General features: G+C 42.8%; 1 protein-coding gene across 1 annotated transcript in view; it reads left to right on the forward strand.

The window, feature by feature from the left end:
- acaca (acetyl-CoA carboxylase alpha) overlaps positions 1–16,140 on the forward strand; it is a 274,803-nt gene extending 258,663 nt beyond the window's left edge. The window contains exons 54-55 of the mRNA XM_080210370.1: positions 9,558–9,694; positions 10,930–16,140. Coding sequence (XP_080066496.1) covers positions 9,558–9,694; positions 10,930–11,056 — 264 coding nt within the window. The 3' untranslated portion in view covers positions 11,057–16,140. The remainder of the gene's footprint in view (positions 1–9,557; positions 9,695–10,929) is intronic.
- Positions 16,141–26,908: the final 10,768 nt, after the last annotated feature.

The raw sequence follows: 26,908 nt of genomic DNA on the forward strand, positions 1-26,908 counted from the left end.
CTTGCAAGCAAGTAAACATCAGAGTTTTAGCTTGACATTGAAAGCATGAAAAGCCTTCCTAAAAATCAAAATTTGCAAAGTGGGGCAATTTCAGTAAAAAAAAGAACTAGTTCCAATTAAATTGCATAGAAAAGATCAAAGGGGCCAAGTCAAATCCAGAGTGCTCTCTTATCCTCACACTGCTCCAGTAGCTCCTCCAGGGACTAATAGCTGATGAGGTGTTTGACATAAGCAAAATAAGAAAATAAAGTTCTAAACTTCAGGAACAAAAGAAAAGACTGTCCCAACCTTGCTCTTAACAATTGCTTCAAATGTCCATTAACACACAAAGCAAAAATACTCTGGAGCCACGCCAACCTCCCCAGGTAGAAGGTGCTCTCGATGCAGGCGTTTTGTTAACTAATACTTACAATAATCAACTCTGATTATATTAAGCTACAATTAATCTGCACCCTGGAATGTGTTGATAGGAAGTGGCATGCTGTTACTTAATTAAAACCAAAAGGATTAAAAATATTAATGGTATTAAATATTCTCCTAAACCACAAGCGCTGGATTCTTGGCTAAATCTGCTCTTCTAATGCAAGCTTAAAATGAACAGTCATTTACATCCTTTGAATCTTCAACCTCACATGCCAAGTATTACTTTGTTTAAGCTTATGACAAGATCACACCATGAATATGCATTTTAGCATTAGGAGCTGTCAAAAAGGCAGGGGGGAGCATTTTTGTGAAGCAAGTATGGTTTATGTAGCCAAAATTAAAAAATAAGATACCAGAGAAGCTGATCTATATAAATTAGCCTCCAGATTTAAGCTGCTAGTAAGATAACAGGATAGGTAGTCGCAGCAGGACAGCAGGGCCTTGGAAACATAACCTTGTATTTGGAGGATAACCTTTGTGTGGAGTTGGGGGAGCATGGGTTGGCAAGCAGGAGATGGTGGTGATTTGGGAGGAGAATATAGGGGTCTCTTTAATTTAATTTACTTTACCTTTTTGTTCCTTCTGGTTCTGAAGCACTGATTGTCAATATATTGAGACCTTATATGTGCCAGCAATCAGGAAATCCTAGCTGATTTTTGTTCTTTTCCACATCTCAAAACTTGGATCACTTGCTGTGCTCCAACTCTCACCTAGCCTGATGTAAACATAAACCAAGGATTGAAGTTGAGATTCTGCAAGGTTACTGCCATGCCAAAAACTTCTGTCTACCCACTAAGCCATTAGAAGGCTGTAAGTTTGTTTTAAAATGGCCAGATTTTTCAGGTAACTAAACACAATGGCAACCTCCAAGAACCACTTGAGTGTGGTTAAACATGCTAAGAAGTTAGTTGCTATCTGAAACAAAAACAGAAAATGCTGGAAAATCTTAGCAGGTCTAACAGCACTTAGGGGGAGAGAATAGAGCCAATCGATGCTAGATTTGTCAGAGCAAAGAGAATCCACAGAGATTTATACTGAGAGTGTGTTTGGGAGCGGAGGGGGAAGGGGGATGCGGAAGTGGAATAGGAGAAAGGGAATGTAAATGAGGATACAGAAGGCTGAGAAGGTGTTAAAAGTGCCCATTAAGTGATCAGAATGTGTGAATGGCGGAACAGAGGTATAGATGGTTAAAGGACTGCCTGGGGATTATGGCTGTTGCAGTGAGGAAAGGGGAAGGAGGCAAGAAGGAGAGTTGGAATGGCGAAGTGGAAAAATGGAAGTGGCAAAGGATGATAAAGTGGATAAATGAGATGAAACAAAATGAAATAAAATAAATGGAAATGGAGTGTATGTGGAGAAGAGAATTCATGCTCTGAAGCTGCTGATCTCATAGGCCGAGGCAGTCCCTTAACCATCTATATCTCTGTTCTGCCATTCTCTGATCACTTAATGGATGCTTTTAGCACTTTCTCAGCCTCCTGTATCCTCCTTTACATTCCCTTTGTTCCATTCCCCACCCTTCAGCCCACCCTAACAGTATAAATCTCTGCTGATTTTCTTTGCTCTTCACTCTGATGGGAGGTCATCTAGACTTGAAACATTGGCTGTGTTCTCTCCACACAGATATTGTGAGACCTGCAGAGATTTTGCAGCATTTTCTGTTTTTGTTCAGATTCCAGCATCCATGGCATTTTGCCTTTATATAGTTGCTATCTGAGTTGCTGTGCTTCTCCAAAAGCTGCATAAAAATGATATTACGCTGAGACACCCGCCATTGAGGGTACATGGAACTGTTGCTGTAGATGTGTCATAAATGCCCAGTAAACATACCAGAAAAAGATGGAGTGTGCCCATTTCTGGGACAGTGAATGTTTATTTATTAGTCACAAGTAAGCTTACACTAACACTGCAATGAAGTTACAGTGAAAATCCCCTAGTCGCCATATTCTGGCGCCTGTTCGGGTACACCTGAGGGAGAATTTAGCATAGCAAATGCACCTAACCATTGGACTGTGGGAGGAAACTGGACCTCACGGAGGAAACCCATGCAGACATGGGGAGAACATGCAGATTCCATACAGACAGTGACCCAGGGAATTGAACCCAGGTCCTTAGTGCTGTGAAGTAGCAATGCTAACCACTGTGCCACCGTGACATGTCTCAGTCACTGCCAGGCAACATCACTGGCACTGAACATTAACTCTTATTAGTGTCATGTCTCATTTCTTCAATTTATAATTATTGTTTGAGGTTTATAAGAAGTAGTCTTTTCTTTAGATCTTTTATTTCTATCTCTATTAATCCCATTATCCCCACTTTATTTTGCTCTCTGTATTTAATTTATCAATGAATTAAATATTCTAATTTATGGTCCCTGGTTCACACGCTCAAAAGAACTCAATCTGGTTGGTTGAAGCGTTTGTCCCATTCACACAGGTCCCAAATCTCCTGCAGAGGCCTCTTCACTGAAATGAATTCAGCATCATCACAGCTTCCAGTGCAAAATCCCGTTGAATGCTTGTGAGCCAATGCAAGCGTTATGACATCTGGTGCCATTCATTTGCCACTAACTGCAAAATCTGGCCAGTGTTTTTTTTAAACCTTCCTCCAATTTGTTAAATTCTTCAAGTGTACACTTGTACCACAGATACAGCTTGGACATCTGTAGAGGGGGGTCCATCAATCTGTCCTATTACTTTAACACTGTTTAGTGTGCCTTTGCGAGTTGCACTGGAGCTAATGACATAAGATGCACAGAGTATGTATCAAAGAGCAGTGCTTCATGGACAACTAACTTAATGTTAGAGGAGCACAGATGTGAGTGCCAGCTATCTATCAGCATTGAAATCATTCTAAACTTCTTTACCCTGTGGACTGCCTGAGCAGTTCTTTATTGCAGCATTGCACCAATGGTGCTGCTGGAAAAGCAAGCCTAAAATATAAAGAGAAAGCCTGCAAATGCTGGAAATCTGACTTAATAACAGAAAATTCAAGTCTGTCGGTATCTGTAAAGACACGCCACTGTTTGTTAGAACTGTATTTCCAGTGTTAACTATTGTGAAATCAAAACCAGTTAGCCTGCACATGGGGAGGGACCTAATAGCTCTGTTGTTCAGTCAGGAATCAGATTGCTGACAAGTTACATTGTCACTTTGGAGTTGAATGTCATCCTGAATTGAAGTGGCAGCATCCAGTGACAGTCTCCAAGATGATTTTGGCAAACCGCATGCTTGAGCTGAATCAGGATGTGTGGCCGCTGCAGCATTGTCCGCCCCGAGACTCAATTGCTGACTTTGCATCCTGGCCGTCCCCTAATGAAAACCTACCTTGCAAAGCTCCCCAAGATGATGACCTTGCCACTTTCAGTAGGTCTCTGAGGAGCTTGTAGCAAAATGGATTCACGGTGTGCACTTAAACAAAATTGGAAGAAAATTAAAAAGAGTCAGCCACCTGACCAACTCAGCATTGAAGAAAATACAGAGTCCTGTTAAGCGCAAGATTCTGTCCTGAGGTTGTAAAAGGTGCAGCGGTTTTACTTTGTAGTGTCTATTTGATAGATGAGGGCCAAATCAAAAAAGGTATGCTCTTCACCGAAAGGCACTCTCTCACATTTGACTTGAAGCCATCTGTACGAGTTTGTGCTGTTTTCCAGTTGCTATTGGGAAGAACATCCTCATAAAACTAAGAGAAAAGGAGGTTATTTGGTATGCTGACAAAGATCTTGTACTTGCTAGACTCCAGAGCTACATATAGCTCATCGGATGCAGCTGGAGGCGTATGGTAGTTGAGTACCAAAGCAAGAGTAGGAGAGAACCAATCTATCAATTGACTGTTTACTGCAAGGGCTCTACGAGTTAACTTCTGTATCACAGCTGGGCTGATTGTTCATTGTCTTTGAATGTCTCTAATATGTTTTATAACACAGGTAAAACTACACAATTTGTACAACTTGGTTGAATCACTATCGCAGTGACTAGACAGAAATGGACATAAGAAAAGACCTTCAGTGGGCAACCTCAGATGCTGCAAACTTGCGCAACATTCTTCCCAGTTAGTTAATGTCACTAGAGAGGCAGTGCTCAACAGACTGGAGGGATTGATTGTGGACAAGCCCCCAGGACCGGATGGAATGCATCCAAGGGTTCTGAAAATGGCGGAGGTGATAATGGATGCCTTGGTGATTATTTTCCAAACGTCGCTGGATTCCAGGGAAGTGCCGGAAGATTGGAAAACGGCTAATGTTACGCCGTTGTTTAAGAAAAGTGGCAGGCAAAAAGCAGGAAATTATAGGCTGGTTAGTTTAACGTCTGTTGTAGGTAAAATGTTAGAATCCGTGATCAAGGAGAAAATAGCGAGACATCTTGAGGAGAATTGTTTGATAGAGCAGACGCAGCACGGTTTCGTTAAGGGGAAGTCGTGTCTGACGAATTTATTGGAGTTCTGTGAGGATGTGTCTAGGGCGGTGGATAGAGGAGAGCCGGTGGATGTGGTGTTTCTTGATTTTCAGAGGCGTTTGATAAGGTGCCTCACAAGAGGTTATTACAGAAGGTCAGGGGGCATGGAGTTGGGAGTAGGGTGTTAGCGTGGATAGAGGATGGGCTGTCAAATAGGAGGCAGAGAGTGGGGGTCAATGGGTGCTATTTGGATTGGCAGTTGGTGACTAGTGGAGTGCCCCAGGGGTCGGTGCTGGGGCCTCAGCTATTTACCATTTATATAGATGATCTGAAGGAGGGAACCGAGTGTATGGTGTCGAAATTTGCTGATGACACCAAGATTGGGGGAACGGCAAATTGTGCGGAGGGTGTGGAGAGTCTGCAGAAGGGTCTAGATAGGCTGGGTGAATGGGCCAGGAACTGGCAAATGGAATTTAATTTTGCAAATGTGAGGTTGGCCACTTCGGTAGTAATAATGGTAGGAAGGACTATTACATAGCAAAAAACTGCAGCATACGATGGTGCAGAGGGACCTCGGGGTCCTTGTGCATGAGTCGCAAAAACCCAGCCTACAGGTGCAGCAGGTGGTCAGGAAGGCAAATGGGATGCTGGCCTTCATAGCGAGGGGGATTGAATATAAAAGTAGGGAGATCTTGCTGCAGCTGTATAGGGCACTGGTGAGGCCGCAGCTGGAGAACTGTGTGCAGTTTTGGTTGCCGCACTTATGCAAGGATATTTTGGCCTTGGAGGGAGTGCAGAGGAGGTTTACTAGGCTGATACCGGAGTTGAGGGGGCTGAGCTATGAGGAGAGGCTGAATAAACTAGGCTTGTACTCGTTAGAGTTTAGAAGAATGAGGCGAGATCTCATTTGAGACATATAAGATGATGAATGGGATGGATAGGATAGAACAAAGAACAAAGAACAACACAGCACGGGAAACAGGCCCTTCGGCCCAACGAGCCCGCGCCGCCGTCCCCCTGTCTCAGTGACCTATTCATGATTTTAGTCTACACCTAACGTGCGAGGATCAGGGAGGTCCAATTTAGGGACAATTTAGTACCCAATCAATCAGCCTAAAAGCACATCTTTGGGGGATGTGGGAGGAAACCGGAGCACCCGGAGGAAACCCACGCAACCACGGGGAGAACGTGCAAACTCCCACAGACACAGGCCCAAATCCATGTGTCCGCACAGCAACAGAGATAGTCTCTGAGCTGTCATGTTGCCCTCGAGACGGTCCAGTTTAAGCACACTAACGACATGAAGCAATAGGCAACTCCCGAAGCAACGTCCAAGAGCAGCCCACTACAACCTGCCGCATGCATGCCCCTTGCTGGACTTAAATGCCTGTGGAGACAAAAAAAATTCATTATTAAACAGGCAAAGACTAACATCCCTGAGGCAAAACGTATTCCCAAGCCTACAATGTTTAGTAAGGCCTACTATATCCCCCTATATGTAGCCCGCTCATATGGCTGTCTAAGTGACTCTTAGTAAAAAGTCTGACAACACCAGGTTTTAGTCCAACCTATTTATTTGATAATATTCTCACTAGCTTTCAAGGGGACAGCCTCTTCACCTGACGAAGAGGCTGTCCCCTTGAAAGCTAGTGAGAATATTATCAAATAAATAGGTTGGACTAAAACCTGGTGTTGTCAGACTTTTTACTGTGTTTACGCCAATCCAACGCCGGCATACCCACATCATAAGTGACTCTTAAACAACCCTAGCGTGCCTGCTTCCACCACCTTACTCGGCAGTGCATTCCACACCCCCACTACCCTTTGTGTGAAAAACTGCCCTCTAATATTTGTCTTATACCTAGCCCCCCTCACCCTAAGCCCGTGACCCCTCGTTCTATCCATTTCTAATAGCGGAAAAAGCTTACCACCATTTACTCTATCTATCCCCTTCATAATCTTATAAACCTCTATTAGATCCCCCCTCAGCCGACGTCTCTCAAGGGAAAACAGCCCAAGTTCATTCAATCTTTCCTCGTAAGACAGCCCTTCCATACCAGGCAACATCCTGGTAAATCTCCTCTGCACTCTCTCCAGGATCTCTACATCCTTCCGGTAGTACGGCGACCAGAACTGGACGCAGTACTCCAAGTGAGGCCTAACCAACGTTCTATACAACTGCAACATCAGACTCCTACTCTTATATTCTATACCTCTTCCTATGAAGGCTAACATACCATACGCTTTCCTCATCACATTCTGCACCTGCACCGACACCTTCAGGGACTTGTGCACTTGCACCCCCAGGTCTCTCTGCGTATCTATACTCCGGATAGTTCTACCTTTTATCGTATAACTCCCCTCCACATTATTCCGGCCAAAATGCATCACCTCGCATTTCTCCGGATTAAAGAGGTGGAGAGGCTCTTCCCGCTCAGAAAGGACAGTAGGACTAGGGGGCACAGCCTCAAGATAAAGGAGGGGCAGTTTAGAACGGAGTTGAGGAGGAACTTCTTCTCTCAAAGGGTGGTGAATCTCTGGAATTCTCTGCCCGTTGAAGTGGTGGAGGCTGCCTCGCTAAATATTTTTAAGACGCGGGTTGATAGGTTTTTGATAGGCAAGGGGATTAAGGGTTATGGGGAGAGGGCGGGGATGTGGAACTGAGACACGACAGATCAGCCATGATCTTATTGAATGGCGGGGCAGGCTCGAGGGGCTGGATGGCCTACTCCTGCTCCTATTTCTTATGTTCTTATGTCAACTTGTTCCCTTGGGAAGCAAAAACTCTAGGGCCAATGTCACGAAAAAATTAATTCCTCTGCAAGGCAAGCTGTCTTCAAGGTGCATTGTTAAAAGTGTTTAAGTAGCAACCCCTCCTCAGTATGCCTCATTTTCCTTGAGAACTTTTCTTTTGTAAATCACTATGAGCACAAGAAGTTCTGCAAGATTCTTGTTTCTAATCCCCAATTTCTCCATTCCTCTTCTGAAATTGTTGACTCCTACTGCTGTTCAGTTTTGTGGGTGCAGGCAGCCCTTCACTGCCTTGTCTAAAAGTGGCCCCTTATCATGTGAGGCCAGTAAGTGAGTGTAAGCAGGCTGTTTAACCATGGGGACGCCAGAGCTATGACAAATGCTGATGTCCACATGCATGCATGCACTTTGCAGTTGTCACTGGATCCCATTGAGAAGTAGGAGAATTCTTCCTCTGGGCGTGTTAATTCCATTGTAGCTAAGTGCTGTTCAGGCCAAGATGAGTAGACAATGGAGCCTGGAATTTCTATAATGTGATTGGTTTAAGATAGTAATGATGATAGCTGTACCCAAAGAACCATTGGAAAACATGCTGATTTAGCTGTTGGCTGGTAAACAAAGTTTTTACTTTAAACCATGTAGTTTCATACATTTTAAAATATCCATACAGGAAGTTAAACATTGACATGCTCCTATATAAAGATATTAAATATCTTGGCCTCCTTTTGAAAGGGTTGATTGTACAGGAATTTCTAAAGAGTCCGAAACTGCAAGTTCTATTGAGATAGCTTCCTAGATCAAAATAAAGTTTATTTATTAGTCACAAGTTGGCTTTCATTAATACTGCAATGAAGTTACCGTGAAAATCCCCTAATCGCCACATTGCGGCGCCTGTTTGGGTATACTGAGAGAGAATTTAGCATGGCCGATGTACCTAACCAGCAGATCTTTCAGACTGTGAGGGAAAACAGAGCACTCAGATGAAACTCTCACAGACATGTTGAGAACGTGCAGACTCCATGCAGACATTGGCCCAAGTCAGGAATTGAATCCAGGTCCCTGGTGCTGTGAGGAGTAATGCTGCAGTAAAATTATTGTATTTAGAATATATTTTAAGAGCCAGAAAAATGCTTTATGTTTGGATCTATGTAGATAATGTTTCACATGGAGTGACAACCTTCCTTTACAGTTTTAAGATTTAATTTGCTTCAGATATATGATTTAGAACAAGAACAAAGAACAACACAGCACGGGAAACAGGCCCTTCGGCCCAACGAGCCCGCGCCGCCGTCCCACTGTCTCAGTGTCCTATTCATGATTTTAGTCTACGCCTAATGTGCCAGGATCAGGGAGGATTTGTTTTCTTTCAGTCACTGGACTTGGGTCTCACAGTTCAAGTACTGGAAGAAACCTTAGAAAGATCTTTATTTTGACAACAAGCTTAGATAAAATTAAAATTTTTGGATTTTTGCTGAGTTGAGCTGACTCTAGATGCATTTAAAATGGCTGGCAGGACCCAATTCTTGGATTCCCACCTCCATTCTCAGTGACAGCAATTTTTGCTGGTGTGGGATAAGGGAGCGAGCCCAAACTCTACATTGCTGACCTAGCTGGCTCCATTGGATGGGTAGAAGAGTACCCCTCACAATGGGTAGCATGTGGTCCATGATCCCTCAGGTGAGCTGTGAACCATAGTCAGGATTTGGGAAAACTGAGCGTGACGAGGCCCTTTATATTGAAGCAGGTCTGCCGAGTCAGGAAATTTCCCAATTCGAGCCAGCTGCCTCAGCAGCCTGTTCATTTCCAGAATTAATTCCCATCTCTACAAGAACAACCATGTAACTTGGATAAAACCCAATGTCAATGGACTTCTTCATTGTAACTATCTTTAAACTTCATTGTAACATAATTAGAGTTGAACCTGAAGATTATCACTCACTTCTGGTAACGTGTCAAAAATGGATCGCTAAAAATCTTTCCCCTTTCCAGGCCTACCTGTGGGATGACAATAAGGATGTCGTAGAATGGCTGGAGAAGCAGCTACTGGAGGAGGAAGGAGCTCGCTCAGTCATTGATGAGAACATCAAGTACATCTGCAGAGATTATATTCTCAAACAGATCCGAAGGTGAGACTCGCTCTGATTTTCCACTTTACAGAATCGTCCAAAAACTGTTCATTTTTAAGATTACTGATATTGCAGTTTATAAATCTCTCTCTCTCGTATATTAAAAGTGCCTTTTCAGCATTAATCACACTTTGAATGGAAAGAAGGGGCACAAAACTAATTAGTAACAGGGGATAAAGGTTCTTCATGCTTTTATAGTTGTCTCAAATTTTCCAGGAAACAATCAAAAACCTCTTTACTGCTATCCAGTTTTTTTCAACCTCTTTCAAACATTTACTCTATTCCCCAACTCACGGGCAAGGCCACAGAAGATCCAACAATTTGGGGTGAAGGTGTTGGAATTGGGCAACGTGTACTTTACTGACTTTTTTTTAAACCTTGTACAAACTAAATAGTTCAGTATTTTGTGTGCATCAGTGCCACTGAGTACACAGTTATCAGGAACCCTCTGCAGGCAGTGCAGAGATAAACGCACTGTCCATTAAACCTGTTCCCAAACATTTTTCCAGCATAGCTTTGATTTATGGATGGTCTTGCAGTTTGATTTTTTTTCTTCTCTTGGGACCTCACACAGCAAAGTATTAATTTTCAGTTGAATTACAGGTGTGTTAACTAAATCGGACAATGGAAAATCAAAGACGAAAGAGATGGGGAGACAGTCGAGAGGAATCCCGAAGTGTGCTGATTGTAGTTCTTGTAGATCTTCACCACAATCCTCACCCACCCCCTAGGCAGACCTCATCGTATTCTGGGGCGGGTGATGCACCATAGCATTTGAAAATCACTTCATGGTTAAACTAAAAAGCTGGCATTAAGTTGTGACAGCCGCTGGCAATTGGGAGGTGATAGTGACTGCATTGTGGACTTAACTGGATGGCAAAATGCTGCAGATGTTAAAATAGTCTTGTTGATATAGATAGTCCTGGTTGTTCTGGAACCTCACTATAATAATGATCGCTCATTAAGAGCAACTCTGGTGTAATGCACAGTCTGTTCACAGCGCAGCTGTCCACTGTTGCCCTTGAGGATTTCTGGGTTCCAAATGTATTCCGATTTAAATCACATCACTTGTGCTAATCGTACATTTTATGTCCTGTTGGTTTTAAACTATTGTAAGTAAATTAAGTCTTTCTTTAATTGCAATTGTAATTGTCCCATTTTGTAATGTTGACATTCAGAAGATGATTGCTAAGCTCACAGAAAGCAATGATTTGATTGTACTTTTGTCTTTGCAGTCTGGTGCAGGCCAATCCTGAGGTTGCCATGGATTCAATTGTTCACATGACCCAACACATCTCACCTACTCAGAGAGCCGAAATTGTCCGCATTCTCTCAACAATGGATGCCCCTGCTTCAACATAGAGGACACGGGGACTGGATTCTGCATGGAGCTGGCCGTTCCACCGCAACGGCCAAGGATAACAGACAAGGATGCAGAGGACATTCCGGAGTGCGGATACTCGAGCACAGAAATATGGACACTGCCGCACAGATACAATCGTAACCGTTTTTTATTTGTATCTGAGATGTAAGAAAAGGAACAATTTAATTTGACCAGATATAGATTTTTGATGTGATAAGAAAAATGTATGCATTCCTGGCACTGGTTTGCACCCTGAACTCTAGTCCTCATGAAAGGTACTGAAGATGCCTTAAAGATAAAGTTTTCACACTTGCTGGTCCATAAAATTCTCATCAAGCTGCCAGCAACCAGATCTATAAATACTGTTCTCTGTTCTTTTGCAGGCATAACATGACGGCACACCTCATGAAGGGCATGTAGTACATTGTGGTGTGCAGTGCTAGTTAATTATGCAATTGATGTTGAATGGTTTGCAGAAATATTTTAACATTTCTTTATGTAATCAGCTACCTTCACCAACCTGAACTGCTGCTGTAATTTATTTTTACAGAAAAATTAAAAATAGGGACTGACTCGACAGAATAGTTAAGCAGCCAACTGAAAGTTACACCCACCCACCCCCACAATTTGCCATTGACTTAAAAGTCTGAGAAAAGTTGTGCAGGTATGCAGAGACAGAGGGGTAGGGTCGATTATGCCAGTGCAGAAAAGATGCCCATTACATTAAGCCTCATAACTCTGAATTAATGAATCAGTGTGTACACCAGAAGGTGAAGATGTGAGTATTTGAGATTCTCCTATTAAAATTAAAAACAACATCAGATAGTTTGTTTCCAACTATGTTGCAAATTGAATTTTCATTGGTGCACGTTGCTGGTTAAGTGTCAGGTAGGTCTAAAGGATGCTGATATAGATGGGCCAATTTTAGGGGGAAGGATTTATCGAGGGAGGAGGAGCAGTGGACATTTTCAGTGCCAGCTATTTTAATTTGATTTGCAGGAGGGCAAAATTACAATTTCATATTTACCATGAGCCCAATAATTGCCAAATCCAACACGGAGACTTGAGAATAACACCAGTAATGAAATGTCAGGAGGAATCTGTGAAAGAAAAGCATCAGCATTTTCTCCTTGGCCTGGTTGCTGAAAGAAGGTTTTGCAGTTTGAACATGCAAGGGTGTCAGCATGAGGAGGACTGTTTAAATAGACAGAGAAAATGTTGTTCACTGCAGCATTAATAAACACTTCAGTTTAACCCTTTCCTCAGTATTCTCCTAAAGGACTTAACAGTGCACCTTGAATCAGTCCAAAATAAGTGGTAGCTTTAAATCACTTCCCACCAATTTGTAATATTTTGCAGCCACGGTAAATGTTGCTATTGTCTGGCAGTGTGTGACTTTAGGGAAACAAAAACATGTACATTTAATAAGAATCTAAATATTTAGTTTGCACTATGTAACATGTCTAAAATACCAGTAACCAGGTCTGGAACAGCTCCTGTAAAGATCTGTTGTATAATCTATAGCCGGGGTCTTCAACCAGATTTTAAGCGTGTTGGATGGGGTGGTCATTAGTTACCTTGCTCAAGTGGGACAACAATTGTTTGCACTTTCACCTGTATTTTACTTGGCTACTTTTAAAATTGATACAACTGTACAAACTATCAAAGGCCAGTCAAAAGAAAGTTTTGTGGCAGCAATGTAGCAATAGGGGGCATCGCCAGGTTCAGTGGCCCCAATTTCCTGACCTCACCTGACATGCTCTGTCTACACAAGGGAGAGATAAAAGCTGGAGGGTCATGGCTGACCCATCTAAGGAGCAGCTCCTTAAATCTCTCAACCACGAAAGGACAGAAACGATTTGCCTTTATGGTAAGATGCCTTATCTCTCAGTCAGAGCAGTATGTAAGTGCAGGGTGACCTTAGGAGTTGGGTGACCAAGGAGATCAGAGCAGCCGGGGGATAAAGAGGGATTCACGCCTTCACTAAACAAAGTGAAGATTCAGATTTATGCAGTCTGAGGATTTTGAGCCTTTGTGCAAAACAAGATAGTGGTTCAGACTGAACTATAATCTCTGTCTTTCGCATATTCTGTTCACACTGTTACAACCATCCAATTCAGGCACCAAAAAAAAGACTGTGCTGACCTCCATTTAAAAGACTGCCTGCTGATATCTGTTAGGATGGTGCTTTTGAATACTTGCTGGAGGAAGATCTTTTCTGAGCAATTGGAGCAAAATCTGAAACTTATTTGTAAAGAATGGGTTTATGATTTTAATGCAGCTAATGTTTAGAGAATTTCTTTCTCAGTATTGTAAATAGGTCAAATGTTCACTGGGGCCATTTCTTTGAATGCGTTCCTGTAATTTTAACTGCAAACAGCATCTGTTCAACTTTAGACAGCTTCATAATGAATTACTTATTTTACAGAGCTTTTTTTTTCTTTGCAGTAATGCCCAATGATTTTTGCTTGGGCTTTGTAACTAATTATATCTTTTAAGTGTATTGCATATGTAGAGTACTAACTGTGCATTGAATGTCCCCACTGATTTAACTCGTGCTTAAGTTTATAGAGTATTTCTAATGCCACGTGTGTGCAAGTTTGTAGAATTTGTTTCTTAGAGCAACGTGTCCCTGTGTCAATAATTTCTAAGGCCCTCCAGCAGGGATTGCTACAGAGAGAAGTCACCTCCACACAGTTCACGTGGTAGAAATAGGATTCCTTGGTCTTCGGACAGGTGGCACTGTGGAGATAAAGACAGACCCAATTCATCCAATTAGTTTCACGTTTTGTCTGTGATGCAACTCAAATTATTGTCCTTGTACGAGAAGAGCAGTTACAAAGCACAGTTCCTGCCTGTCTTTATATCCCATAGTGGTGGCTATGGTAAAACAGTGATTGTGCCTAACAAACAGATTACTCTATGTTAAGAAACTGTGGTATATAGAATTTCATTTGTAGCTTCAACAAGGATTAACTGTTGTAGTCAATAGGTGCCATGATGTGGTTGGAAACAGCCTGTGGGTTACAAGGAAATGATAGTGTCTAAACAATTAGAAAACTCTTCAGCTACCATTGCGCACAATTCCAACTGGAGTGAGTAAAGAACTAGAGTGCTGCCTCTTTGAATTTTACCGTATGATTAGTTTAAATTTAGAATTTGTCCTTTTAAGGTCTGGGTGGTTTCATTGAGTAAATTCTAAATACCACAGTCCTGTTACTCTGTTTAATTTATACTTCGAATTCATTATTTTTCTAGTGACGTTTATATTTCTAACCTGTGCTGTTTGATCAGCATTCGGACAGTCCTGGAATTTCAGATGTGTAAAGTTAAAACAAAAAGATGAAAGGTTAAGTAAGTTGAGCAGTTTGGGGGTGAAATTCCTGACATTACTTCTCCACTTAAAGACCATGCAAATAAAATGGCATAATCAGAAATTGCACATTCCCGACTTGTGCCGCTGCTGATACCTTATTCAGGGTTATTGAACACTAAGAATTAACACTATTAATCCTCCTGTCTTTCCTTGAAAGGAATTTCACTTACCCTATATAAACAGTGGAAGGAGGAGTCACATTAGCTGTTGAACAAGTTATGGAATGTATTGGCGACAAAAAAAGTGGTGTGCTGTGTTGAAACAGAGGGGCAGCATTTTCCAGCCAAAGAATCTTGAGATGCAATCTGTTAATGGAACAATTGACAGCTTATTTATTTCATACGTTTTTTTAAAAAATAACTTTTGTTAGTCACGAGTTTTTTTTTAAAAGAAAAGTTTTCTATTTAAAAACTCCCAAATCTTCACCCTAACCATTTAATGTGCTCGTTAAAAGGGCTAACTGTAGGTATGAAGGGCTGAATGATCTCCTCCTGTGCTGTATAATTCAGTGTCTTCCCTTGTTCCCAGATTCTGCTCCAGCTAAAAGAGGAGGCAGCATTTGGGCACAATACCCGTGCCACTCCCTGTCAGCTGTGGGGAAGCTTTCACTACCCTCTGCCCTCTCGCCCCAAGTCCATTTATCCAGCTGGTGAGGAGCAGAAATTTGTCAAGAATGGGCTGCTGGAAGGTCCTTCAAAAATCGAAAATGGCATAGATATACACTGTCTGCTGACTTTGGGTTCTATTTGAATTCATCACACTTAGGGGAGGATATGGAGTACAGTCAATTCAAATATACCTGGAAGAAGAAGCAGACAAAATGGCAGGGGCTTCTCTGCAAGCATCATTGCACTTCATTTCCATAGATTAGAGAACACCTAGAGACTGGTGTACAATTCATGTACAGTTCAATATTTCATTTCATGGAAAGGCTGTCCCTGCCTTTCTTGGTTTTGAAGCAGGAAGCGGTGCACCTTTGTGATGTCTATGCGGCAAAGACCAAGGCTGGAATTCTCTGGCCGTACACCACAGCAGGACCCGAGAATCCTGCTGATCTGAACAGCCGGAGAATCCCGCCCACAGAAACAAAAGCTTCCAAATGCTGTACAGAGGGTCAGAGTGATTTGTGCGAACAGCAGTGAAAATGCTGTGAATCTGGCCCACATCCTGCCATGTCAACACAGTATAATCACTTGGTTTAACAGATTCAATGTTGAGATATTGACACAAGTAGAGAATGAGCTATGTAACTCACTATGTAAGTGGTGATTTCTTGCTCTAGTTTGAAGATTTCAGGCAGGATAGTACATGGACCAGTATTATTGGCCTTGGTGCTGGGGAAGGGGAAATTAACTAGAGTTCCCACTTTTACTAATGAGTCAATGATCTTTGGTTTGTTGTGACTCACCACTGGGGTGAGGAGCCAGTGACCACAGACTTGTGTATCCCACAAGAAAGAAGGGGGGGGGGGGGGACAGATAAAATTGAGTTTGAAAGCAACTCTGCATTTTGATTGACAAACCACAAAGGTACTTGACAGAGGGGGAGAAAAAGCAAGGAAATTGGTCACATTACGGTGTAAAAAGAAATTTGTGCTCTCAGAAAGCTGAGGATCAAAGTAGTAACGTTTTCTAATTTAAGGCTTTTGTAACTTCTTCAATCTCGAGAGTATTGGAAAGATCAAAAATAAAAAAAATAATAAATTGAGTCTTTGCCGTTTGTGTTGTCTGATTCTTCATCTAGGCCACGAGGATAGGTCGGATTCATTTCCAATCAGACAGTCCCACAAATATTTAAAACAAATTGAATTGCACACCAATACCCATCACAATTACACTTGGTGCAGTAACTGAATTAGCAATTCAACAAAATAATTGGAAATGCGACATTCTCTACACAGAAGCCTCCCTCGAGGTTTTTTCGATCTGTGGGGGTACTCGGCTTCACTAATTCTGCAGCTAATTAGTGCTGCACTTGGAAATGAAGTTGTTTAAATGTAGAATTTCTCTTTGGTGAAAAATACATCACGACGTAGAGCAAATGTGTCCTAAATTGGAAACCCAACCGTAACCCTTGAAGTACCAGTCTTTACTGTTCACTGAGTTGTTTGCTATACATGATTTCTTTTTTTAATTTTGTTTTCCATTACCGTATTGGATTTTCTTTTTCCATCAACTCTTGGGCTGGCACAAGCTTCCACCTTTGCCTGTAGCAATGCTGTTCCCACTGCTCCAGCAAGTAGTCACATGTCAAGTCTTTCTTCTGGACAGTCAAATTTAATATGGAGATGAGAATTCTTGACCCAATCAGTCTGGATTGCCTCTTCAGGAACAGGGTGACATAGACCCTTTCCTTCTGCAACCTAGACGGAATAGATAAGTTTAAAGAGCTTTTGTTTTGCAAATAAACGCTCGATTCATGAAAAAGCATTGCAAATATTTTAAAATGAGGACAGAGCAATAATCAGGTTTTCTACATTGATCATGTTACAACCTGAGGTGCTTCATGTAACATTTTCAAATGGTCATTATAAAATTCTGTAGTGGTTAAGTTGTGAACTTTGATCATGTTGCACGTTGTGATGCTTCAAGACATTGTCACAATTGTAATATTCACTATAATCCATTCAGTGAGTCATACAGGCTGAGGGGTTCTATACAATTTCAACCCCTTAGTTCACTATGTCTGAAAGATCTTAGACAGGGACCGTGCCCCCATTGCACCTCTGTGGTCTCTGCCTCAAGCTTTAGTGTCTCTCTCAGCATGTCGTCCTGGGCTTTGAAATGTGCCAATCTGCAACACTCAGTCAAGGACAACGCTTTTAAACTGGAAAACCGCATTTTGGTTAGATCAAAAAGCATTTTTCACTGAGTTGATGACCCGGCAGTTGATGCTTACCTTGGTGTGTGACCCTGGGAACAACCTATAGAGTACACAATCCTGCATCATTTGAGATGAACCTCAACAAAACCACCTCTTTTCCATCCAGACCTCCTATGCAAAGGTGCATTGCACAAGAGGTGGGTTACAGTTTCTTGCCCACCACAACAATCTTGAGGGCAACATGCAGCGAGGGTGAAACTCAGCATGTAAGAAGGATCTCACAGGGAGGGCCTCTCTCACCAAGTTAAGGTTGGTGCTTGTTTGAAAGTTCCGGTGCGAGGTATTCTTCCAACTGCCTTTCGACGGTCTCCTCAGGGAATCATCTGTCAGGACCCACTATCTCCTTTGGTCAAAAAGTACTTCTCTGCATAATATTTTTCATAAGGAACAGGTGGTTCCCTCTTCGCATCCCTGTGAACGCAATCTAATTTTGACCTGCAGCTAAAACGGAAAATGGTTCAGGTAATTGCCACATGCAGGAGTGAGGAATGGGTACAAAAGCACCAAGAGTGCTTCACACCTGTTGACTAAGCCCTTATCCACAATGCAGAGGGAACGTTGTTTCATTGTTGGTTGTCACTCCTGCCACATACCTGGATCCCTCCAAACCACATCCCCCAACACCTTCTGGCAGTTTGACCTGATGCTAAAGAGGACAAAGAATATGGCTTTGCTCGTGCCACAATTAGCTTCGGCAACCCAGATCAGTTTGAACTGATCGCTTCTTTTGACCAGTCTGCACACCAACAGGGGATCTGAACAGAAGATGGTGATGTTGCCCACGTACAGGAAGACTTTGACCTAAGTACCTCCACTGGTGGTATCATCTTTCTTATGCGCAAATCCTTCCTGATGGACTCAGCAAAGAGATCAATACAACAGATGAGCAGGACAAGACAGCATAGGCAAAAATTGCCCGACTCCAGCTTCAATTGGAAAACTTTTTGATCCCACCTATTGATTGAGATTGCAGTACTGATGAGTGGAGTAGTTGGATTCAATAGTGGATTCCCTCCCCAAACACCATTTTGGAGAGCACATCCATGATATAGACGTGTGATATTCTGTCAAAGGTCTTCTCCTGATCCAGGCTGCTGAGGCAAGTGTCCACCCCACTGTCCCATACATAGCCTCACATTACTCAGGGATACGATCGCCTAGCAGAGATCAGGAACAGAGTAGGGCTGGTCGGGATGGATAACAGACCCCAGAGCAGACTTGGCCTGATTGGTGACGACCTTGGACAGAATTTTTTAATCCAAGTTCAACAGTGAAATGAGCCACCAATTTCTAATTTCCTCCCTTGTCTTCCCAGTTGCAAATGAGGTATTACGTCTTTCCTTATGGATTCTGACATGCTCCTGGCCACAAGCACATTCGTGTACACCTCCAGCAGGTCAGGATCCTCCAGTCCCACAGACCCAAATAAAACTCAGCCATTACTTCCAGGAGTTTTACCCTTCACAAAGGATTCTAGGACCATGGCAAACTCATGCAGAGTTAGTGGTTTGTCCAGGCTCTCCAGCTGGCTGCTGTCCAAAACTCTGGTTGAGAGACTTCTCCAGGATAAAGGTCCCAAGTGAGTTTGTGATCACAAACGCCTGTGTACGTGAGCCCAAAACCTTGTACTTCAGAGTGAGCACAACCAAATAGCAATGTAAAATTTTCATTTATGACACAGCTGTAGATAAAACCAAAATATCAGAAATATTTTACTTTGTATTGAGAAATAGAAAAGTTTAATCAATTAAACATTTTTGTTGGCTACAATGTTAAACATTTCCTTCACTCCACTTGAATACTGACATTTTTATATTTAAACTTTTTGACAAAATAGATGTTATGTTAAAAATTTACAGAGAAAACATGACAGTGATGCACAGAATACAAACTTATAAGTGAGTTCTTAATAAACAGTTGGGGATGTATAATGTACAGAGAAAATCTGTTCCAATTAACTGGTGATAAAAGCTGTAAAGAAATATTTTCAAACTTTCAAGATTGGTCTTGTTTAAAGTTAAAGTTTATTTATTAGTGTCATGTGTAGGCTTACATTAACACTGCAATGAAGTTTTGTGAAAATCCCCTAGTTGCCACACTCCGGCACCTATTCGGGTACTCTGAGGGGGAATTTAGCATGGTCAATGCACCTAACCTGCACATCTTTTCAGACTGTGGGAGGAAACGGGAGCACACGAAGGAAACCCATGCAGATATGGGGAGAACGTGCAGACCTAGGGAATCGAACCCTGCTCCCTGGCAAAGTGAGGCAGCAGTGCTAGCCACTGTGCTACCCCATTAGAAGGGCGAGCCAGTTACTGTTCCCTACCCAGTAGGCAAGCATATGATTGTCTGCCCTGCCTGAATCATCGAATCCCTACAATACAAAAGGAGGCCATTTGGCACATCAAGTCTGCACTGACCACAATTCCACTCAGGCTCTATTTCCATAACCCCAAATATTTACTCTGCTAATCCCCCTGATAGTAGAGTCAATTTTGCATGGCCAATTAACCTAAACTGCACATCTTTGGATTGTGAGAGAAGACTGGAGCATCCAGAGGAAACCCACACAGACACAAGGAGAACATGCAAACTCCCCACAGACAGTGACCCAAGGCTGGAATTGACCCCAGGTCTCAGGCACTGTGAGGCAGCAGTGATAACCATAGTGCCACCCAATATGCAAATATGATTTTAATATTGAGCTTAAGTTTGACATATTTGAACATGGGTTATTACAACTTCTTGTATGTTCTCAGGAGGCACTGTGCTGTATGGTCACTATTTGCCATTGGCACACATTTAGCCACTTCTTGTCTTCACTGATTATTTCTTTAGTTCTGTTCAGTCTGAGAAAATGCAGAAACTGGTTTTATCCCCTCCAACAACAATTTTGTTTTAAGTAACATGTCTAAATGGCAAGGACACTGCCTTTTAAGGTCTGTGATCTACTTTGAAAAGTACCGCGATGTGTGTCTTCCGTCAGCAATGAACGAGGAGCTGCCAGTGTGATTCGCCACTGCTGATCTTTGCAAAGGGAAGTTTGCCAATGCCTGGCAATTCAGAACCACAACTTGACAACCTTCCCTGTTCGCGGGTGGGGAATTCAGACTTGTGTCCTCATTGAAAGTTTAAGAGCCGTGGGGTTATGCTGCAACTATACCGGACCTTGGTGAGACCACATTTGGAATATTGTGTGCAGTTCTGGTAACCTCACTATAAGAAGGATATGGAAGCATTGGAGAGAGTGCAGAGGAGATTTACCAGGATGCTGCCTGGTTTGGAGGGTAGGTCTAGTGAGGAAAGGTTGAGGGAGCTGGGGCTTTTCTCTTTAGACTGGAGGAGGATGAGAGGCGACTTAATAGAGGTTTATAAGATGATGAGGGGGACAGATAGTGTTGACATGCAGAGACTATGTCCTTGGGTGGATGTAGCTGTTACTAGGGGACATAACTATAAGGTTCATGGTGGGAGATATAGGAGGGACGTCTGAGGTAGATCCTTTACTCAGAGAGTGGTTGGGGTGTGGAATGTACTGCCTGCTGTGATCGTGGAGTCAGACACTTTAGGAACTTTCAAGCGGTTATTGGATAGGCACATGGAGCACACCAGAATGATAGGGTGTGGGATATCTTGATCTTGGGTTTGGATGCAGCTCGGCACAACATTGAGGGCCGAAGGGCCTGAACCGTGCTATACTGTTCTATGTTCTATGAAAGCCCACCTGTTTAGTGCTTAAAGGTGGCTGATATCGCTGTTTGCCCCACAGACGTACAGTTAATTACAATTACATACCTCGCCACTGCAAATGAACAAGGACCCTGTTTAAGCCGATTGGAAAAAGATTCCATTTCAAAAGAAACATTTTCCCTTTGGTGGCGGTGGTTTGTTTACTATTTTCCGACGCTGCTTTTTCCAGCTCAACGCTTAAGACTTTCTTCCAAACAGATTAATCCTCGCGTCTGGATGTTTTCCAGTCTGGCTTGTTTTCTGTGGATTTAATTAAATTAATTACTGCATTTGTGTTGGATACTGGGCCCAGCCATAAAGCTGCTTTATTGTTTCTGTTTGTTGGCTTTCATAGTCTGTTTGATAGCACCTAAAAGCAAACAACTAACCATTTTGTAGTGAGGTTGTCACACTGGCTTTATTTTAAATAATACTCAGACATATTTGCAGCTCAGAGGAATGATAAAATACAGAACAGGGAAAACCTTCTGCTGATGAGGTGCATGTGATCCATTACTCAAATCACTGCGTTATGTTTACTTTGATCTTTTCGGCTGCTAACTTCTGCCAAATTTGAAGACGCATAACATTTCTCAGCAGTGGACCTCAGGTGGTGGCACATTTATAGGAGCAGCTTTGTATCAAAGTATCAGACACTATGGGATATTGTCATAAAATATCCCAAAGTACTTCATATGAGCATCTTCAGACTAAAGCTGATACCAAACCAGAGAAAGATTTATTTGGAGGCAGGGAGTAATTAAAACCTGGTCAAAGAGACAAGTGTTTGGACATCCCTTATTGGAGAGGGCAGTGGAGATGTTTAGGGAATGAAATCTGGGGCTTTAAGCCAGCTGGTGACCTTTGGTGCTGGGGAGAAGGAAAGGGGGATGTACAAGAGGTCAGAGTTGGCTGGACGCCCAGTTCAATGGGCTTTGGGAAGTCACAAAGATAGGGAAGGTTGAAGCCACTAGGATGGATGGTTGAACACAAAGGTGAACATTTGAAATCAATCCTTTGGAAGTTCAGGGGTTAATGTAGGTTGGTAAGCACAGGGGTGATGGAAGAATGGAACTTGGTATAAATTAGGATCTGGAGGATTAGGATGGATGTCAAAGAATTTAGTCAAAGATGAGAGTTTAAAGGGGTATGTCTTGAATGGGAAGAGAGAGGTGGAGAGACTGATTTCCAGGTAAAAATTCCAAAGTTTGGGGCTTAGTCTTAATCTTGCCATTGTACAAAGCAGAAACCTGATTAGAGAGACTCAAATGTAGAATTCCAAGAAAGATGGACTTACGTTTGGGAGGTGAGAACACAAACAAGAACTTTGTGGATGAAGGAGTTGGAAACTGTAGTTTGTAAGGGGCAGGGAGGCTTTGTTAGCTGATTTTTTTGAAAGTGAGAAAGATATTCCCTGAGGAATCTGTTTACAATATCAGCTAGCAGAGGGACCAGGAAAGAAGGTTAGATGTTTAGCAGTTTAGTAGGAGGCAGATATATTTGGGAGAGAAACTAGACAAAGTCACTAGTTAGGGCAAGAAAGAGCCTCACCTGAAATTTGGGTTGCTTGGCAAGTGTATGGATAGACAGCAGAGGCAACTGAGAGGAAGGCCTCATATCTTATTAACAAAAGAGGGGCTCCTCGATCTGATTGATGCTTCTTAACAAGTTATATTCTACGGACAACTGAACTCTGAAATATTTTTAACACATACATAATCATGACAGGAAATATGAAAATTGATTCTTCAGTAAGTTTAATAGAAAATCATGAACTTCAATAACAACTGATACATTTTTTTAATGTGACAGTTCCATTACTTTGAAAAATATATCTTCTCCATTGCTTTGGAACATTAAAGAGATAAGTGTTACCTTTAACATCCAGTAGTTTTAAGCACCTCATGGCCAAGTATTGCACAATGTATGATAACGTCATCCCCAACCCACCCGCATCATCCAAATCGAAAAGGGATTTTGTTTTGAACACCAGCTCACTATTGCTTCACAGAGATTACGTTTGTTGGAGTTTTATACAAAACTGTCTACTGGGAACTGTGTTGAAACTGTCCAAAATAATTTATATTGCTGCCTTTCGAGATGGGCAAAATGACCTTTTAGCTCATTGGTTTGGATTGCTTTCTAAACCATGTCCTGGCAGAAGGTGTTTGACCTCATTGCAATGTTCAACCTTGTTATCAAAACAGGCCAAACCACCTCTCAGATGACTGCACATCTCCCACCTTCTTTCTCCCAAGACCATTTTATAAGAACATAAGAAATAGGAGCAGGAGTAGGCCATCCAGCCCTTTGAGCCTGCCCCGTGATTCAACAAGATCATGGCTGATCTGAAGTGGATCAGTTCCACTTCCCTGCTTTCTCCCCATAACCCTTAATTCTCTTGTCTATCAGAAACCTATGATCTACGCGTGACTTAAATATATTCAGCGAGGTAGCCTCCACCACTTCAATGGGCAGAGAATTCCAGAGACTCACCAACCTTTGAGTGAAGAAGTTCCTCCTCAACTCTGATCTAAACTGCAGTCCCCCTCCTTTTTTTCTGAGGCTGTGCCCTCTAGTTCTGCTATCCTTTCTAAGCGGGAAGAATCTCTCTACCTCTATCCTATCTAGCCCTTTTATTATCTGTCTCTATAAGATCCCCCCTCAGCCTCCTAAACGCTAACGAGTACAGACCCAGTCTATTCAATCTCTCTTCATAGGCTAACCCCCTCATCTCCGGTATCAGCCTAGTGAACCTTCTCTGTACTCCCTCCAAGGCTAATATATCCTTTCGCAAATGCGGTGACCAAAACTGCACACAGTACTCCAGCTGCGGCCTCACCAGTACCCTGTACAGTTGCAGCAAGACCTCCCTACTTTTATATTCTATCCCCCTCGCTATAAAGGCCAACATTCCATTCGCCTTCTTGATCACCTGCTGCACCTGCAGACTGGGTTTTTGCAATTCATGCACAAGGACCCTCAGGTCCCTTTGCACCATAGCATGCTACAGCTTTTCACCCTTTAAATAATAATCCCTCCTACTATTATTTCTACCAAAGTGGATAACCTCACATTTGCTAACGTTATACTCCATCTGCCAGGTCCTCACCCACTCACTCAGCCTATCCAGATCTCTCTGCAGACTTTCCATGCCTTCCATGCAATTTGCTTTTCCACCCATGCAATTTTGCTTTATCACCATCCAACAGGTTAAAAATCTTTACAGTTTGTTTCCTATGGTTCTTTCTATTTGATTTCCAATGGTCTCATCTCAAAGCTGTGTCCTGAAAATAAGAGGATTAGACCATCAGGAGGAACTGTGAAGTGGTGGTGGGGGGCGGGGGGGTGTGCGAGATAATTATCAGTTTTCGGATACCAGCACTGTGGTAGAACTCCTAGATACACAGTTACTCCTTTTACTGCTTATTTTCCTTCCTGACTACCTGCCTTCTCCCAGAATCATAGAATGTTGACATTCCAAAAGGAATCCTTTTGCCCCATCAAGTCTTCATCAACCACATTCCCACCCGTGCCCTATCCCCGTAACCTCACATATTGCTAACCTTCCTGACACTAAGGGGCAATTTAGCATGGCCAATCCACATAACACGCACATTTTTGGACTGTGGGAGGAAACTGGAGCACCTGGAGGAAACCCACACAGACACAGGGAGAAAGTGCAAAATCCACACAGTCACCCGAGGCTGGAATTGAATACAGGTTACTGTAAGGCAGCCGTGCTAACCGCTGTGCCACAATGCCACCCTATTGTTCAGTTCCTTGAAAGTCACTCGGCCTCTAGAAGCTTGGCTACATGGCTCTGAGGTTTGGAAGTGAATATTGGCAGACAGGAGATATCACAGTTGAGCCTGATTCTGCCTCCAACTCCAATGTACACACATGCAGCTGGGACTGCCCACCATCTTTCAGGTCTGAGCCCAATTGATTTCCCCTTCACTAATCCAGGAACACAGAAATCACAAGGCTGAGCTCAGCTGACCCACCACCTCACTTGGCAGTGCACTCCAAGCCCCCACCACCCTCTGTGTAAAAAACTTACCCTTCACATCCCTCCTTATCTTGAACTTGTGCCCCCTTGTCACTTCTGCCCTCGGAAAAAGCTTCCAACTGTTCACCTTACCCGAGCCCCTCATAATTTTATAAACATCTATCAGATTGCCCCTCAACCTCTGTCTTTCCAGGAAGAACAATTCAATCTCTCCTCGTAGCTAATACCCTCCATAGCAGGCAAAGTCCTGGTAAACCTTTTCTGGAGTCTCTCCAAAGCTTCCATGTCTTTTTGGTAGTGTAGCGACCAGAATTTGACAAAACATTACAAATGTGACCTCACCAATGTTTTATAGAACTAACATAATTTGCCAACTTTTATACTCGATGCCTGGTCAATGAAGGCAAGCATGCCATAAAAAACCTTCCTGGACACATTTAACAAATTCCTCACCATCCAGATTCCTAGCCCTAATGGATTTCCAGTCAACATGTGGAAAATTAAAGTCTCCCACTACAACAACGCTATTATTTCTACATCTGTCCAGAATCTAGCTTAAAAATCCATTCTTCAACTTCCCATGAGCTATTGGGAGGCCTGTAATACACCCCATTATCGTGACTGCCCCCTTCCTGTTTCTGAGCTCTACCCTCAGTGTCTCATTACATGATTCTTCCAAGGTGTCCTCCCTCTACGCAGCTGTAGTGTGTTCCCTAACCAGTATTGCAACTCCCCCATCTCTTTTGTCTTCCCCTCTGTCTCGCCTAAAACACCTATATCCCAGAACTTTTAGCTGCCAGTCCTGTCCTTCTTTTAACCAAGCCTCCGTCACCACAAGCACATCCAAGTTCCACTTGTGAATCAAGGCTCTAAGTTCATCTGACATACCTGAAGCAGAAGCACTCCAGACCTCCAGGCCTACTGAGTTCGATTTCCCCCAGCCTGCTCTTCCTCTTAGCGAGCATGACCTTGGTCCTATGTACATCACAGTCTCCACACTTGCTGGCCAATTGTTCTGATGCCCATCCCCCTGCCACACAAGTTTAAACCCACGTGAGCCATACTAGCAAACATCCCAGCCAGGATATTGGTGCCCCTCAGGTGTAACCCATCCTTCTTGCACAGGCTCGTTCTGGAAGACATCCCAATGATCCACAAATCTGAAGCCCCCCGCTCCTGTATCAGTTCTTTAGCCACATGTTCAGCTGCACTGTCTCACTGTTCCGAGCCTCACCAGCATGGGGAGTAATCCTGAGGTTACTACCTTAGAGTGATTAGCACTGCTGTTTCACAGTGTCAGCGACCCGAGTTCGATTCCTGGCTTGGGTCACTGTCTGTGTGGAATCTACATGTTCTCCCTGTAACTGCATAGATTTCCTCCCACATTCTGAAAGACGTGCTGGTTAACTGCATTGACCCGAACAGGTGCCGGACATTGGTGACTAAGGGAATTTCACAGTAACTTCACTGCAGTGTTAATGTAATCCTTACTTGTGACTGTGCTTATCTGTGCTTTCACCCACTAGCTACAATACCCTGAGTCTAATTTATTTACTTTTATTTGCAGGTTCTACCTTCCCTTTGGCAGAGATTCCCAGATGTTATTTGGCAGAGTCACATCACAGACACAGTCCCCTCTTTGAGAAATGACTCCTCTCTGTGTATAATTGCACCCAATGCTGGGGGTGGAAGATGAGTAAAAATTTCCACTCACTCTCTCCATCCCCTCGATGACTTTCTATCCAATAATTTAGTGAGCTGCAATTATAATATTTATTGTGCGTCATCTCTGAGTAGCGAGGAAAACTTTTTGATGGTAGACTTTTTGGTCTTGGTCTCCCTCCCTCT

The sequence above is a fragment of the Carcharhinus amblyrhynchos genome, chromosome 23 (genome assembly GCF_965287045.1).
Source record: "Carcharhinus amblyrhynchos chromosome 23, sCarAmb.v2.hapA, whole genome shotgun sequence".
Classification (NCBI taxonomy): Eukaryota; Metazoa; Chordata; class Chondrichthyes; order Carcharhiniformes; family Carcharhinidae; genus Carcharhinus; species Carcharhinus amblyrhynchos.